General features: G+C 36.3%; 1 protein-coding gene across 1 annotated transcript; it reads left to right on the forward strand.

Moving 5' to 3' along the window:
- The first annotated feature begins 6,690 nt into the window (after window positions 1–6,690).
- Window positions 6,691–8,183, forward strand: LOC104213399 (gibberellin-regulated protein 4). The gene is made up of 4 exons (XM_009762897.2): window positions 6,691–6,831; window positions 6,910–6,957; window positions 7,075–7,108; window positions 7,807–8,183. The coding sequence occupies exons 1-4, from the start codon at window positions 6,769–6,771 to the stop codon at window positions 7,986–7,988; spliced, it is 327 nt and encodes a 108-aa protein (XP_009761199.1). The 5' UTR covers window positions 6,691–6,768; the 3' UTR covers window positions 7,989–8,183.
- Window positions 8,184–18,614: the final 10,431 nt, after the last annotated feature.

Below are 18,614 nucleotides of genomic sequence, written 5' to 3' on the forward strand. Positions count from 1 at the left end.
TTGAGTCGTCACTGCTGCTCACGTTTCTACTTCTGCTGTTGCTTCATCTTCTTCCTTTCGTCAAAGTTCGAGGGTTTTTCGTTGAGTCGAGGTCCGGTACGTCGAGTTTTCTGTCCGAGTTTTCCATTTCCGTTCGTCGTTGGTCATTTCTGGTTAGTTGGATTTTGAGTTCCATTTCTGTCCGTATTTTGTTTTTGATATTCTCAAATCTAAAATCGGTAAATGTTTGTTTTATTCATTATTTTGTGAATTTTTCAGTTTGTTTCATTGTTCTTATTTATTGTTTAGGTAAAAGTTGTTAGTTTAATGTTGGTTAGATACAAATTGAAGTTTAATTAATTATCTCTTCAATTTGTTTCATGTGTTTTATGTATTTTTCAGAAATTGTTAATATTGTTAAATTCAAGTTTAATTTCATAATTGTTTCTTCGTCGATCTTGTTATTTGTCTAAAAGAATTTAGTTGTAATAGGGAAATATGTTGGTTTAATCGTTTGAATCCGTCATTTTTGTTGTCTAAAATGATTTAATTCATGTTCATCTTGGTTTGAAGTTCATTTTAATCCAGTGATTTAATGTGAGTTTATGTTTTGGTTTTTGATTCGTTGATGAATCATGTATTGTGTTGTTAATATTGTTGTTTCATTGCTCATCCATTTTTTGGTCTAAGTTAACCAGGATTGGTTCCCAATATGGTTGATTTATTCACATTAATTTGATGTTGTTCATCTGTGTTCATATGAGTTATTGTTGAATTTGTTTAAGAAATTGGTCATATTGGCTATATTTTGGTTGAGTTTGATTAATTGATTGTTATAGCTGATGGGGGTAGTTTGGTAAATCGCAGTACGTGCAGGGGTAAAATGGTAATTGCAATAAGGTCGGAGGGGTAGTTTGGTAATTGAATATTTTTGAATAATTCTTTATGTTAAGCATGAGGGACAAAATGTAATGGGGTGTGGGTGATATAGTTGTTTAATATAAATGGGGGACAAGACAAAATGTAGTGGAGGGGAATATGGTAATTGTTTATGGTAGGCATGGGGGACAAGATGTAATGAGTTGGTTTGATATATTAGTTTAATGTAGTGAGGGATGAGTGAGAAGATAATGGGTTTGGTAGGAGAAAGTGATTGTTATTAATTGATTAAAGGGTTTGGGAATGGGAAATAAATAAGAGGTCTTGAATTAGATTTTAAAAAGAGAATAAGGGAAAGAACGGACAGAGAGAATAAGAGAGAGAGAAAAAAGAGCTGAATATTTAAGAGAGAAAGAAAAATTCCGAAAAATATTAAAACTTTCAAATAAAAAAAAACTAAAAAAAATCTTCTGCTTTCTTTCATTGTTTGAAATCAGCATTAATTGTTGTTGTTTCATCAAAGCTTGAAGCTTTTGTTTTGGGATTACTACTCCACCGGTTTGCAAACTCTGTTCCTGGGTTGTTACTGTTGCTGGACTGTTGTTGCTGTGCTGTATTGTTATTACTGCTGCTGATTCTCATCTTCATCTTCTTTTGTTTCCAATATCAGGTACACAACTGACACGCTGATTATTGTAAACTGAAACAGGAAGCATGAATACGAAAATGAAGAGTTGAAATTCTAAATTTACTTTAATTATATTCTGAATTTTATTTGTATGTATAAATTATTTAGCTTGCAAAAAATCAGAATCATGTAGCTATTTAATACATATAGTAGAACATCCGACGATAACTTAACGGATGAACTATCTATATATTGCCTAAAAATAAATAAATGGTGTAGTAACTCCGTCTAGTCAAAAAATCAAACGAATAGGCCATTTAGGAACTTGGTAGGAATATTGTTTAGTTAAATAATATTGGTTAATTTCAGCATGTAAATGGTCTAGGATTAAAATTAGATTGCTAAGTTTTTTTTTAATTTGACAAACTGAGAACATGCCTAGTATAATGTAACTAGGTAGTAACATGTGAATAAGACGGCCCAGGTCTAGTTTTATGTCATACACGTTGGGCCTGGGCCCGCAGTGGCAACGGACTGTCCTGTTTGCATCATTTTCAGATTTTATGAATCATATTCGAAACCCATCTATAACAACTCAAGCATGTAAATAAATTAAGACATTTTCTCTTTTATTTTGTAGAGACAAATTTAATAAGAGAAAAATGTAGGCATTTTAGGACTGTCCTTTAAAAATAAAATGAGATGAGCCTCGCCCAATAAAATGCACCAATTGCGGGGCCCTCAATAAATGTTTAATTGAATATTTAGAATTCGGGATGGACTGTTTAGTGAATTCCACGGTCTTACCCAGAAATAATAATACGCTAATCGCTTTAGGCACGATTTTAATAATAATACATTCTTAAACATGGGTGCGCATTTATGCGACCCAAATCCAAATCCTAAAACATTGAATAAAAATACGTTTCAGATCGCGGGTGCATTTTATGTGACGCAATCCAAAGACATGTTTTTAAACGATGTTCACATTCTTTTAAAGATATAATGATAAAAGCGGTAAAGAGTTAAAACTTGCGCATGAGCGCATAATTGAATAAAATCAGATAAACAAGCCGAATATGACAGTTGAGCGACCGTGATAGAACCACGGAACTCGAGAATGCCTAACACCTTCTCCCGGGTTAACAGAATTCCTTATCCGGATTTCTGGTTCGCGGACTGTAATACAGAGTCATTCTTTTCCTCGATTCGGGATTAAAATAGGTGACTTGGGACACCCTAAATCTCCCAAGTGGCGACTCTGAAATAAACAAACAAATCCCATTTCGATTGTCCTTTAACTGGAAAAACTCCTTCACCCCTCGCGGGGGCGGAAAAAGGAGGTGTGACAAATGCTATTTTTGGCTCAGTGATTTTAGTGGAGAGTTTGGAAAAATTCTACTGGACAGTAGGTCGTTGGTTTTTCACCTTTTTAGCCGGGTGTTTTTCACGTAAAATACTTGTGTTCTTTACTTTCTGCATTTATTATTTTTGCAATAGTAGGTTAAGGAACACTTAAATGAACCAGGTCCTTCCATAAACAGCTTAAGCGAAAAATTGGTCACCACACAAATCACCTCCCCCCTTTTGTGTGGTATTGAAGTGTAAAACATCAGCTACCTTAGTCTTTTTCGCAACCTCTATTTCTTTGTTGGCGTTCTCATGTGCATGCTGTACTGTCACTTCAGTTAACCCTGTTCATTCATCTTTCTCAATGGGTATTGGAATAAGTGTTTCAGTAGGTCGATTTTCACGAGCCATTTCTTGCTCCAGATCTAGGTATCTACCATTTCGTATACTCATTTCCATAATCTATTTCGGGCCCTACTCTTTTGGATTGATTTGTTTGTCTGCAGGTAACGTCCCTTGGGGACGATTATTTAGAGCCATCGAAATCTGTCATAATTGAATCTCAATACCCTTTATCTCTTAATCATGTGAGTCTACTCTTTCAGTTATTTTTCCAATGGAACCAATCAATTGTTGCATCATTCCCTTAAGTTCAGTAAACCCATCAACTTGTCTAACAATTTGTTGTTGAGGTTGTTGATAAGCCTGCATCTGATTTTGCTGGTTGTAACCTTATTGCCTTTGGTAGGGCATCACTTGACCCTGTGGTCGCATAGCTGCAAGATTGTTGCTGTTATTGTACTGCTATTGTGCTGGTCTGTATTGTTGATTCTGCTGACCCTAATTCTGACCACCTTGCCTCTGTCCCCCATAGTTGGCCACGTAGTTCATATCTTCCTGATATTGCTGGTTGTCACCTTACGCACTCCGCGAGCAAACATATGGTTGGTTAATGCATGATGCACATAAACCCCCATTAGTTGTATCAACTATATGTACCTGCTGCTTCTGGCCTGATTCATCTATCTTTTTGGTGATGATACTCATTTGTGTTACTAGAGTGTATCATATTTTCAGCTATGGAGTTATTCGGGTCTAAAGCCACTGAATGAACTACAGGAGTGATTGGAGAGTCTCTTGTCATCCATCCTGAGTTTTGGGCCATCTTGTCAAGTAGGATTTTGCTTTCTCTGAATGTTTTGCTCAAAAATGCTCCACCTGCTGAAGAATCAACATTGGCCTTTAAGCTATCTACCAATCCCATGTAAAACCTCTGCCCCAACATCTGCTCCGGAATGACATGTGTGGACACTTAACCAGCATATCCGTGAACCTCTCCCACGTTTCTTGTAATATTTTTGTTGGTTTCTGCCTGAAGCTCAATATCTCATCAATTTGCTTAGCAGTCTTATTGGGTGAGTAGAATTTGTTCACAAATTGCTAGACTAATTCATCCCAAGTAGTGATGGAGTATATGGGAAGCGAATTAAGCCAAGTCTGCGACTCTCCCGTCACCAAGAATGGAAATAACAACTGCCTTATTGCTTCCGGTGTCACATTAGGTTGCCTTTGAGTGACACATATCGATAGAAAATTCTTCAGATACTGCTAAGGATCTTCAACGTATGACCCTGAGAACAATCCCTTATTCTGCAGCAAATGCAGTATGTTGTTTTTGATTTGAAATGATTCTGCTTGTATTTGAGGGACTGTAATTGCGGTTGCTAGGTTGTCAGCGGTGGGTTGTGCCCAATCATACAATGCTGCTTCTGGCGCAACAGGCACCACACCCTGATTGTTCAGTTCATTCCCATTATTTCTGCTGTTTACTTCCTCTCCCATGTCTGGTTCGATTTGTTCTGTTGTGTTCTATTGCTGTTTTCCCTTCTTGTTTGCATGATTCAGTGCCTTGAAAACTTTCTCAGGATTTGATAATGCTTCAAACAAATCACCAGTTCTTGAGGAGTTTCTAGGCATGCACCTATAATACCCAAGACTACAAACGTACAAATTTCAATGTATCTAGTTTGAATTGAAGAAAATTGACTACACTAAGAATTTTAGCACTTCTTTTAGCTACAATTAATAACACCATTAATACCCCGGCAACGATGCCAAAATTTAATCAAGCCTAACTATGACTTATAAAAAGAACTTAGCGGTCGTTGCAAATATATTCTGGTTAATAAGTTCGGGTCGAATCTCACAGAGAATTAACCTATTAAGCACAACTATTAGACTCGCACAATTTCACACAGTCAATCTTCAGAATTATTTGAGTAACAAGTTGGATGTTTACTAACTAACTATTACGTACTAAAAATGCAATAAATAAGAACTAACTACGAACAGGTTATAGACAAGAATTGGAATGATCTAAATTTCTGATTTCCCCTATTGTCGGAATCCTTTCCACTGCATTTTCTATAAATTTGCCTAAGTCTTCTCTATCGATAATGAGCACTTTGACTGTCGTAACTCTCTCCTGAGTAGTTACCACAATATACTACACATATTCTCCCGAATTACGCTAGCTGGCCTTAAGTACAACTCACTCAGATTGCACCAAGGTTTCGTTATCCCTAATTCCACCTTTAAACCCTTCGTATTGATCCCTCATATACATTAGGAGTGATGTTGCTCAACAACTACCTAAATATGTGCTCTCTCCCGAGTAATATATACTAAATAAGAACAATTAATTGAGGGCCCTTCAATCAACCGCAATAAACATATAGTTGAACAAATAGAGAGAATACTATGACAAATCTATATTAACGTAACAAGAAAATCATCATCCAACAGGTTCAATCAAAACCCTAGATTAGGAGTTTAGCTACTCATTCTCATAGTAATAATATCCAAATTAATTTGCACAATTAAATTACAAAGTAAGGATAAAGGGATGTAAAAATCGATGATTCCAACTCCCAACAGGTGTTCCACGAGCTATCCTTGCCTCCGGTTGCAAAAGTCCTTCAAAGTGGCATTTTAGGTCTATTTATATGTTTAGGACAAGATCTAAACGTGTAGGTCAAATCCTAGTCAAGCCGGGAAAGAACTAAGTCTTCAAAACTCGGACTGGATCTCGCCCTAGGCCTGGCGTCGCCAGCCTAACGGCTGGTGGACGTGGCCCTAGGCCTGGCATCGCCAGGTCTAATGCCTGGTTCTGCTTGTCCTTTGCCTTGCATCGCCAGCCTAACGCCAGCTTCAAGCCTGGCGTCGCCAGGGTCTCTCATTAACTGCTCCCGCGCACGCTTTCGACTTGTAAGTCTCCTTTTTTTTTCTACTTTCATCTTCAATTCACCTACATATAAAATGGACCCTATTACATGCAAATAAGGTGTACTTTATCATTAAAGCATATAAAAATGCAAGGCGAATAATGTGCTAAGCCATGAATTATAGCCACACATCACCCCCACATATTCATTTTCAATTCAGATGTTAAGTTAGCCTCGTCAGTTAATCTATTTTGTTTCTTCTCTTATCTTTTGTTATTTTTTCTAGTCCTCTTGCCGTGAATTGCAACAAAGCCAAAAAGGAAAAAGAAGACGATAAATAAACATAATATTTCTTTGTATTGCAGGATTCGGAGGGCAAAAATTTACTTGTACTCAATGTTTTCATTAAATCATGCTAATTTCTCATGTATATATATAATGATATGTATATATTTATTAAATTGGTACGGAACATCGAGTGAGAATAAGTTTTTTGGAACAATGTAGTAATAATTAATACCAGCATATATATAGTTCACATGACCACCCAGGTGCCCATGTGGAAAGCGGACACATAAAGGTAACTCTGTTAACTAGACAAGCAAAATTCTCTCTTCCTATTTATTACCAGAGCTAATAACCAAAGTCCCTCTCCTTACCGTTTCTGGTTCTCTTCTTTTTGTGTAATTTTTTTTAATTCATCTACTCATGGCTAAAGTCCGTGCTTTTTTTCTCTTGGCCATCGTTGCCATCTCTATGCTGCAGGCCATTGTAATATTCTTTCTATTAAAGCTCATAATTAATATCTTTCAACTGTCTGTGTAGCTAATTGTTTTGCATGTCTCACAGGTGTTGGCAATATCTCAGCAGGGAAATGAAGCACATCATTCAAACAAGGTTCATAGCTCTTCACATTGTTTACCTATAGAGTCTGTAGATTAGATCAACACTTCTTTTATCCGGATGAATAGTAATACTGATTGTCTTGTGTTGTATATTCTTGTTGAATTACAGAACCGATATGGTCCCGGCAGTCTGAAGAGCTCCCGTAAGTTCCTCTTCTTCCTTTCTTTAGTTTTTTTTTTTTTTGTTTCTACCTCGTATATAGTTGTAATTCTGCTTACCATTGATGTTTTGGTGCGGTTGCAGTCCAATTTCTAAGTAATAAAAAACTAGAGTAGTATTTAACGAAGCTAGACGTTTTTTTTTTTAAAATTTCGTAAAAGTAATATATATCTCCCTCTATTATCTTTTACACGGCATTCTTTAGTTCCTTTTAATCTATTTCAAGAAAAAGACAGGAGCACTTTTTTATATTTTCTCTAATGCATTATACCAAGCGATCCTATAGGTATTTTCTCTAATGCATCCTACATGCAAGAGCACTTCTATTAGCCTTCACACTTAATTATATCGATCTTGCTTCTATATTTGGCGAACAGATCCGGTACTTAATTTGTTTTGCTTCCTAAAAGTGTGCTCATTATACTCATTGGACTAATCAACATAGGTGGTTTGTTGTTAATATTCTTCCGAAAGTCAAGTGCTGGTCAAAGTGTGAAACTATATGAAAATGGAACTAGTCAAACTTTGATAGTGATATTCTCCACGTTGTCTGTCTTTACTTGGGTTAAGTTGTTTTCTGGTCAATAAAGCAAAAGAAGTCTAGCTGAAAACAAACAAAGAGTTTGACAGTGTGACCAAGCATGCATAGTACAATACTCCATTTGGTTTTTGGATGAACAGAATGCCCATCACAATGCACGAGGAGGTGCGGAAGGACCCAATACCACAAGGCATGCATTTTCTTCTGCCAAAAGTGCTGTAGAAAGTGCCTTTGCGTCCCTCCTGGTTATTATGGTAACAAAGCCCTCTGCCCTTGCTACAACAACTGGAAGACAAAGGAAGGAGGCCCAAAATGCCCTTAAGACTAGTAATTGATGTTAGCACTACTCTATTTTGACCAGTAGGTGTTTGGTTTCTCACTTTATTCAAGGGAATGGATTGTTGTCTCGTTGTTTAATCTTGAAATTTTCTCACTTCTTGATCTAGCATTTAGGATTGAGGTAGACCTAAGATTCAATTTCTAAACAGTAAGCATGGTATATATTGTTTTGCAACTAGCTGCGTCCGGATTCTGCTCTGTCAATGCTTGCTTTGTTGGGTTAATTAATTGATCCCTAAGTCTTAATATGAGCACCCTATTCCCGATTCACTCAGATATTCACTTGAATTATGTCTAATCTAGTTAATTCTTCAAACCATTCTGCCGGATGATGTGTCATCTCGGCCTTTGCGTTTGGGTGGATGAAAATGATGGAGTACTTTGACGAAAAAAGATCCTTTTATTGACAAGAGTACAGAACTTAGAGATGCCCATGGAGTAAGTAAGCATGCGTAGTTTCCTGTAACAAGTTAAGCAAATATATTAACTTTTAACAAAAAATTTCCAACAATATATATATATAAGTGTTTTAAAAGGCGTGGGCGTAAGGTGAGGCCTAAGCCCCGAAGCACAGGGCGTAAGCCCTATTGGTATTTAATTTTTAATATTTTATAAAATAATATTATTAGAGTAAATATTTATAAACAGGTAAAATTGCATAAAAATTGAAGAACACTATATATATATATATATATATATATATATATATATATATATATATATATATGTGCTCCATTCCCACAAAAAACTAGTCAAAACAATCTATTATACGTTGCTTAGAAGTACAAATAACTTGAGTTGAAAAGAATAAAGTTTTATACATGGAGGAACAAAAAGGATGACTAACCTGCAATTAGAACTTTGAACATGATGCTATGAAGGAGAATGGAGTTATCTTCGTATTTGTAAAAAAAAAAAAATTGAATATTCGTTGCTTTTGGGAGATACTGTCCCACCTCCTTTTTCACTACACCGAAAGGGGTATAAGGGAGTTTTTCAATTTAAGTGACAATCGAAACGGGATTATTTATTCTTATTCAGATTCGCCACTTGGGATAATTTATGGTGTCCCAAGTCACCGGTTTAAAATCCCGAATCGAGGAAATTGACTCTATTCACAATCTGCGAATACAGAAATCCGGGTAAGGAATTCTATTAACCCGGGAGAAAGTGTTAGGCATTCCCGGGTTCCGTGGTTTTAGCACGATCGCTCAACTATTATTATTGGCCTAATTATCTGATATTTTACACGTTTTAAAACCTATGCATTTTTTAACTCTTTAAAACCGCTTTTATTTATTCAAGGAATTTCAAGGTTATTTAAAACACATCGTAAGCCACACTACATGAAATGCACCCGTGAGTCACGACACGTTCTATTTAACCTTGTTAGAACAATAAAACCGGGCCACATAAAATGTACCCCCGGATTTGGAAATTGTGTGTCACAACTACGTCACGGGAATCGTACCTGTAGCTATGATACTTTATTTAATTAACGCACCTAAAGCAAACTACGAGAATTCAAAGTGCTTTCTACACTAAGTTGTAAAATTAATATGAGAGCCATATGCTATGTGATTCAATTGTGAATGGCACGCCTCGATCCATACTCATTTTTCTTACACAATTAATTCCCAAAAAAACCTATTCTAATTATCCAAATGAAAACCATCACTTCAAGATTATGAAACAATCATAGGATAATTCTATAGCAAATAAGATAGTCATTGCTAGTGGCTTGGATACAGAATGCTAGTTTTACAAATATGAAGTACACAAATATCTTATTGCCTGCTCAGTTACGTCATTTCCATAATGATTAAAGTTATTAATATCAACTCTTATTCTCTTTTCCTTCAAGTCTTCAACCAAAACCAATTCATGAACGGGCGAGATGTCTAGATGCTACTAACAGAAGCACACCATCAAGGAAGTCAAATGGAATCGTTCAAACTTCCAACCATTTTAAGGCAAAGAAAACGCTCAAACAAAATATTCACCACAAATGACTAAGCACGGTATGGATTCACACGCAATCAACATAGAACATAAAACTTGAATCGAGAGGAAATTAAACATAAACAACTATTCTAAAGCTCAAATCATCCAAACAAGTTCAAATAAAGAAGAGTGATACGGAAATAAACCTGCTAAGCCAAAATTCTCTTCAAAAATCAATGAAGTAGCAATGAATATATATTCCTCGATGTAGAGCTGAAGTCGCAAAACAAAAACCAACAACCGGGTTTGATCCGGAAAATGAAATCGGCAAATAGGAACTCAACCCGAACCTCGTCGGCACCGGAAAGTTTTCCGACCATTCCTTTCGAAGGACAACATTTTTCAACAATTCAGATAAAATCGAATCCATGTGATACAAAATGGATAAACCTTGGAGTTTAGAGGTGTAGAATTTAGAAAATGGGGAGATTAATGTAGCTTGTAGCTTTTGTCCGTTTTTGACTCTAAAGAAAGAGTTAATCTCTTTCAATCTTTATCCCTCTTCGTCCGTGTTTCCCTCTGCTGTACATTTCGATCATCAGAAGCCGGATTTCTATTTTCTTTTACCACTACCGTGAGTATAAAGTTTGTTCATGCCATTTCGGAGCTGAACTTCTGATTGATACCTCAATCTCAAGAGCACGGAAATTGCTTTAGCCTTATGGTTAATCAATTGCAAATGAACAGATCATTATCATGATGATCCCATTTTGTATTTGTGTGTATGTTTCCTTTCAATTAAAAAAAATAAATCAAAGAAGATGGAGTCACATGGGGTAGGGAAAACGGCTAAAGCCTTTGAATCTTAGGCGTGATTTCCGGTCTTAGGGTATTAGAGTGTAGGGTGTATATTTGTGTATTTTCAGCTATATAAAAAGGCTTTAGGTTAAGGGGTATGAGTTTGATCTTATTGGGCTTGAAAATTATGAGCTAATCCGAATTAGGCTCTAAGACTCCTACAATTGTGGCCTAACACCTTAGTTAACCCCATTTAATAAAAGATAAAAATACTACATAATGGAAAAACTAATTTTAATTAATTAAACTAAACTATATTAAAAACATGAACTATTATATATTTTTGTATTTTTCAAGTTTATATAAAGATAAAAATAAGGTACAATTTTTGTATTTATTTTTTTAAATTTATGAAAGATACGTCAACTAAAATATTTTTGTAACTTTCATTTTCTTTGACGAAATAATGTAAAAGAATCAAAATTAGTTGAAATAAAGATATTATGCCTAAATTAAATATTTACGTGTTAAAATATATAAAATCTTGGGGAGGGTAAAAAATCACATGTCTACAGATATTAGCGGACAAGATAAAGAAATGGGAAAGACCATGAATTAGGGATTCAATCAATAAGAAAGGTCTTGACTTTTAAATTTAATATATTTCAGTTCTTTTTTAAAACTTCAGAGTAATTACCAAGCTGAGTTTTGAGAATTTGGGTATTATGCGAAGGACTTGAAACGTCCCGACCGGTCATTTTGAAAATTTAAGTCTCGTTCGGCAGTATAAGGTTTTGAGCAGCTTCGTATTGTGTGTTATGACTTGCATGTGTGGCCGAGTTCAGTTTTCAGATGATTCAGGGTCAATTTGGAAGAAGAATTCTTGTTTTAGAAACTTAAGCGGTAAGAGTTGACCGAAATTTGGCTTCTGTGTAGTCAATTCTGAAATGGCGTTTTGATGATTCCAAGAGCTTCGTATGGCGATTTTGGACTTAGGCGTGCGTTCAGATTTATATTTGGAGGTCCGTTGAGTAATTTGAAGCATTTCGGCGAAAGTTGGAAAAGTTAAAATTTTGGAAGGTGGAGAGGTTTGACCAATAGTTGACTTTGGTAATATCGGGGTTGGAATGCGATTCCGAGAGTTGGATTAGCTCTGTTATGTCATTTGGAACTTGCACGCAAAATTTGGTGTCATTCCGAGTTGGTTTGATATGATTCGGCACGAGTTTTGGAAGTTGAAAATTTTGAAAATTCATGAGTTCGATTTGTGGTGCGATTCATAGTTTCAACGTTATTTGATGTGGTTTAAGTCCTTGAGCAGGTACGCATTATGTGTTAGGACTTGTTGGTATATTTGGTTGAGGTCCCGGGAGCCTCGAGTGTATTTTGGGGTGAGTTTTGAGCGAGTCGGGGCATTTCGGCACTCTGATGTTGTTCTGGAACTTTTGAAAGTGCGTGGGGCACATTTTGGAGCGCTGAGGCAGAAGAAAAGTGCTGATGCAAAAGAAAAAGTGCTGAGGCAGAGGAAAAAGTGCGGACCACAGAGGAAAAGTGAGGACCGCATAATTCTTCTCGCCGCCGCACTTCAGAGATTCGGCAGGATCGATGGTCCGATTTCGGAAGCATATCTCTTTTTATCTACAAGAAATTTGGAGATAATTCAAAAATGAAAGTTGTAGCCCTTTGTGTCTAGTTTCTATCAAGATAAAGAAGTCATCATTTGGATATTTTATAAAAAGTTATGCCAATTTACTAAAGCCTAGTAGTACAAATTTTACTGAAGTGTGGCCGCACAATTTGGATCGTGGACGCAGAGCTTGGGATGTGCGACCGCACAAAAAATGTGTGGTCAGCACTTTGGAGGTCAAATGTGGTACTATATAAATGAGCGTTTCACCTCATTTTTTATTTTTGGACCTAGAGAGCTCGGTTTGTGGCGATATTTCATGGGGTTTTCAAGAAAATCATCGGGGCAAGTGACTTTAAATCGGTTTTGGCTATATTACATAAATCCATTGTTATTTTCATTATTTAGTTAGTGATTTGAGTTGAAAATTTGGGGAAAAATTGTAAAAACTTCTTAGACTAAATTTTGGGAATTTGAAAGGCAATTTGAGGTCGGATTTGAGAAATTCTTATATGGTTGGACTCGTTATTGAATGGATATTCGGATTTTTTTATAATTTTGGTCGAGTTTTGATATGCGGGCCCGGGGGTTGACTTTTGGGTTGACTTTTTAATTTTAATTAATAATCGAAGCTTTATTATCCGGAATAGTTTCTTATGAGTTTATTTATGCTTTGAAGTTACTTTGGCTAGATTTGAACCGTCCGAAGGTTATTTCACTAGAGAAGTTCATTTTAGAGGAACGGTCTATCTTCTTTTAGGTAAGTATCTTGCATAACATTGTGTGGGGGAATTACTCCTTACGATTTGAGTCTTCTATGCTATTTGTATCATGTAAAGTCCGTATACGCGAGGTGACGAGTATGTACTCGGGCTTATTTATAGAAAGTTGACCTTTTAGAACTCTTAGGTCTTTATGTTTACTAGATATGAAGTTGTTTTACTATGATTGAGTCCTCATTTACTAGTTTTTACCTCTACATAGTTTAATTGGAATTAATTGTCTCATGGTCCACTCTTATTGCATATTTGACTCTTATGTGACTTAACTGAAGTTGTTACCTCTTCTTTTGCCATGCCATCCCTCCCTAGTCGTTTCTCCTTAATTGAAAGTATAATTATCTATCATGTAATTGTCCATCTGTAATTGAGGTTTTGATTATCTCTCAGTTGTTTACCCTTAATTGAATTGTTGTATCTCTTTCGTAATTGCTCAACCTTAAAAGACATTTAGATATCATATATCTTAGTTGACTTGTCCTTATTTGGAATTATTGACTCGTATTATCTCTCTTGTTTTAGAACCGTACCTTGTGGGATCGGTGTTACATATTATTTCTTCTTTGTTGAGTTATTCTTATTATAACTGGTATTCTCTATTGTGCTTATTCTTTGTGAACTAGTTCTACTATTCCTTTGTGATCGAAAGCCCTTGAGTTGATTTACTTGTCGTACTCTTGTGTTATTTTTATTGTTGTTGTTGTACTTAGTATTGTGATGCACGAGGTTTCTTGTTACGCCCCGCAATATTACATCGATATCACGCTCCGCAGTATTATTATGGTGATGTCACACTTCCAGTAAAGTTACGACGATGTTGCACCCTGAAGTATTGTACGTGAAATTTGTCGTAACGTATTGACATCAGTCCAAGTAAAAGATTATTTGGAGGTTATACGGATTATGCTATTTCACAAGTGATTAGTAAATTCGTGAAGGTGAGAGGGGAAACAAGTCGAAGAAAATAAATTTCGTTGAAAGTGGCCAACTTGGGATAAAATACAGGTTGAGCGATAATACCCAATAATTATAAACTAGTACCATGCGAGGTACCATATGACCACGATAGTATAATATATAAAGTATATACGAAGTATTTTGAAAATAAATAGAATTTTAAGTAATTTGTGGTATTTTTAAATTATACGGGTAATAGATTAATTACCGGGTAACGAAACATTACCCGATTAACTAATAAGTGGATAAAAATAAAAATAAAATAATCCACTCCACTCCCCACGTGGCATTAGGCCACTATTCAAGAATATGACTCATTGTCATATATGCTTAGTAGACAAAAGCAACGTGTAAACCATTAAATGACTTATAGGAATGAGTCATTTTTAAAGTCTTATATTTAAGACATTAGGAATTCCTTGTTAAAGATTCCAAGTGTTCTGTCGTTGGTCCAAATAAGAAATGTTATTCATTCCAAAGTTCAAGGAACCAGAAACCTTATTTCTTCCAATACTTACGGGAACCAAAAACGTGATTCATTCCAACATTTCAAGGAACCAAAAACGTGATTCATTCCAAAAGTTCAAGGAACCAAAAATAATTTCGTCCATGAATTTCTAAGAAGCAGGGGCAAATTTCGCTCAATCAACAAAGGTTTTTCCAACGGAATATTATACGGGTTTTTCCTACTCCAGGTATGTTAAGGCTATCCTTTCTTTCTTTTGGCATTATCCATACGATATGAACGAAATGTGCAAATGCACAAATTCCATAAGTGACTCTACTCATAGAAGTAATAGAAATATCTATGTTCTTTAATTCCCATGTGTCATAATAATTTATCATCTGTTCATGGGTCTTAGAAAAATACGAAAGTTGAAAAGAGTTTACTTTATGATATTACTCAGAGGCAAAATGGTCTTATGACATTCCGAATAATTTTATTGACGTACTTTTTATGCACAGCATTCATGTGCACTGACCCATGACCAGATGGCGTTATATACGCGTATATATGTAAATATATGTATATGGGATATGGGAAAAGGTTATGGCATTATATACGCACTACCACCTGATCAGTTGGTATATGATGATGATGTTGCCCACAGTGGCTGAAATATGATTCAAACGTCATTATATACACATATATGGGTATGTATTCAAATGGCGTTATATACGCATGTATATGTATGTATTCAAACGGCGTTATATACGCGTATATATGTATGTATATATATGTATATGGGATATGGGAAAGGTTATGGCGTTATATACGCACCACCACCTAATCAGCTGGTATACGATGATGATTTTGCCCACAGTGGCCGATATGATATGATGGGATGCCTTCAGAGGCTGATGATGTTATGAAACATATACCTATGCACGACATGACATTCATACACATATGCATGACGCTGAAAGTAATTTATGATTTACAAAGTTATTCAGACGTACGGGTTGAGTCATGTACTCCATATGTCTTCCATGTCTCCTATGTATTTATTTATGTGCCTTACATACTTGGTACATTATTCGTACTAACATCCCTTTTGCATGGGGACGTTGCGTTTCATGCCCACAGGTCCTGATAGACAGGTCAAGAGCCTTCCAAGTAGGCTATCAGCTCAGCGGAAGATGTCGGTGCGCTCCATTTGCTTCGGAGCTGCGTATTTGGTTAGTATGATTTAGACGTCTATTGTTTGGTATGGCGGAACTCTGTTCCGACCTTTATGACACTTATGTACTCTTAGAGGCTTGTAGATATATATCGTGTACGTGGAAGATTGTACAGCCCTGTGCGGCCTATGTTTGAGTTTATAACTGATTATGTTAGCCTATTAGGCCCATATGTCACATGTATATAATGATGTAATAATAAAGGTATATTACGTTGGTACTCAGTCAAGTAAGGTACTGGGTGCCCGTCACGGCCCATCGGTTTGGGTCGTGACAAAAGTGGTATCAGAGCAGTTCTGTCCTAGGGAATCTACAAGACGTGTCTAGTAGAGTCTTGTTTATGGGTGTGTCGTGCACCACACTTATAAGCAGGAGGCTACAAGGCATTTAAGATTGTCACTCTTTCTTCTTACTCTAGATTGTGTGGTAGAGCTCGGCCATAGGAATTCAAATTCCTAACTCCTATTCCTAATAAGATGGTACCTGTATCCGGAAAGAAGGTTGGAAAGAGAGATTGTTGTGAAAAAGCTGAGTTAGAGGAATTGGATTTTTGTATGATGTCTACGATAAGTAATTATGAGGTCTTTAGCAGATCATGGGTGTACTGAAATAGGTAAGATTCTTGATAAGAAGCCGTAAGGCAAGAATGTCTATCCATCTTTATGGTGAAGGAAAATGAGAGATTAAGAAGATAAGTACAAGTTTCGGCAAGTAAAAGGAGCAAGGTGAAAAAGGGTACGAGGTACCTAGTTAATGAAGATTAACAACGTTTATAATTAAGGAAGAGGAACATAAGCCTTTTGAGTTATATTTAATAGTAACAGAGGTATATAAAATTGGTCGCACCCCTTCCAGATATGCCCTATGGGGGTCAACAAAAGTATTATTAGAAGATATAGTGGATGAATTGTTTGCGTTAGTTGACATTTCCGAAGGATATTGCAAATATGCTAATAGATATCCTTATGAGACACCAGATGGTGCACTCTGAAATAGTGCAGCCAAATATGAGTGCTACAAGGACATGCACTATAAGCCTTGAAGGGATAAATATTACCTTAGTGTTGTCCTTATCCTTAGTAAAGCGAGAACGTTAAGCAACTTGAAGAGCTACTGGATGTAGCAAAAGAAAGCTAAAAGCGAAAGAATGTCATATTGAAGTTTTCACAAGAAAAGGGATATGCAGAAATATTAGCAGAATAATGAGAAAAGGAATAAGAAAGCATTATGAATAAGGTGTGATACATGGATGAAAACGGTAGAGTGTTACAGAATTTATAGTCAAATGAAGGAAGAGACTAAAGGTGATGGGCCTTAAGACAACGATAGCGTATATGCCATAAGGTTATATCCTCATTTCGAGAAATAAGTTCGTGACTCCAATGCGACAACCATAGGGAAGAGTTAATCCCCAGAGGAAAAGAAATCAGTATGGACTGGTAAACAAGATAAACCAAATATGAATTAGGGACTGAGTAATTTGATGGTGGTCGGCATTATAAGAACTTCATATTGCTTTCCGGCAATAATAGAATGGACCATAGAGGAAGATTCATGAGAAACCCAGAGAATGGTGATTCAGGAAGACGCTTCCCTACAACAAGCAATGTGAGAAAAGTTCAGCTTAAGGGACTGTATGTGCCAGCTATACTAAATTTTACCATCGCGAGTGAGGAACTTTGTTATCCTTGGTATAGAAGGATTGCCGCAAGGAGAGTAAGGGTCATTGATGTTGTGAAAAGACGCCAATGATGAAGAGGTAACACATCTATAGGTAGATCATCGTAGCTTCAGCTCTTAGTACACCCCAAAAAGGGGGGAATGTGGAGTGATGTGGTATTATGTCAGAATTAAGTGGTTCTAGTGACTATGGAATGGTAAAGGAAGAATGCAATAAATAAAAGAGGAATGAAATGGCACTTATCCAAATCTTACAGATACGCTACGATTCAAGAATATTGTGCAAGCATGACGTCAAGGAGATGAAGTAAAGGTTCCTGCCCGAACTATTATTAATAAATAAAGAGCCTATGCGAGACGTAAATTAAGACAAAGGAAATAACCCAAGAAAGATTACAAGGAATATTGATATGAGAATGGGCCAACGAGTAATTAGTAATTGGTCAGAAAGATCCCAATTATGGCTAAACAGGAGGTTACAGACGAGTTATCAGACCGTGTGAGATAAACAAAGTAGAACCCAACATGGAAAGTTCAGCTTCGAAGAATACCATTATAATACTTGAAATATATTCAAACAAGAGTCGGGGTAGCTAAAGATACCGTATGAGTGTTACGGGGATAAAAGAAGGTGCCACTGAGAAGGCAGTCAAAATATCAGTTTAGAAGCAACCATACGAGCACAAAGGCATGAAGGTAAGCAACTACGGATGATTACAGGCAAGTAAGGACGTCAAAAAAAAAGTTCGTAATAAGCTCACAACTTTACGAGAGTCAAGGGTTCTCCCTAAATACTACAACAAAAGACTAGCTGAGGAGATAAGAAAGAAGGCTTCAACCTAAGCACAACGACCTAAAGAGGAAACGGGTCGTGTAACAACAATCTCACAACAACATTATAAGCACTCCAAAGGAAAGTGTCCTCTACCATGGATAATGAACGGGAAGAAAAATTAAAAGTAATATTCAAAGGTCATATGAGTTGCACGAAAACTCTAGCATGCGTGGGAACTAAGATAAGCTAAGTATGCATGCAACAAGGGGGCAAAAAAAAAACCAAGAAAATTAATAGCTTACATTGAAGAAAGCTAAAACGGAACAAACGAATTATTCGATCATTGATCCAGAGTGAGTACATTAT

Source organism: Nicotiana sylvestris, chromosome 2 (genome assembly GCF_000393655.2).
Source record: "Nicotiana sylvestris chromosome 2, ASM39365v2, whole genome shotgun sequence".
In the NCBI taxonomy this organism is placed as follows: Eukaryota; Viridiplantae; Streptophyta; class Magnoliopsida; order Solanales; family Solanaceae; genus Nicotiana; species Nicotiana sylvestris.

Excerpts from the sequence above, each read along its gene's own strand:
- LOC104213399 (XM_009762897.2), top strand. The coding sequence starts at position 6,769 with ATGGCTAAAGTCCGTGCTTTTTTTCTCTTGGCCATCGTTGCCATCTCT. Across the intron at positions 6,958-7,074 it reads AAGCACATCATTCAAACAAG|AACCGATATGGTCCCGGCAG; the intron begins GTTCATAGCTCT and ends GTTGAATTACAG. Across the intron at positions 7,109-7,806 it reads CGGCAGTCTGAAGAGCTCCC|AATGCCCATCACAATGCACG; the intron begins GTAAGTTCCTCT and ends TTGGATGAACAG.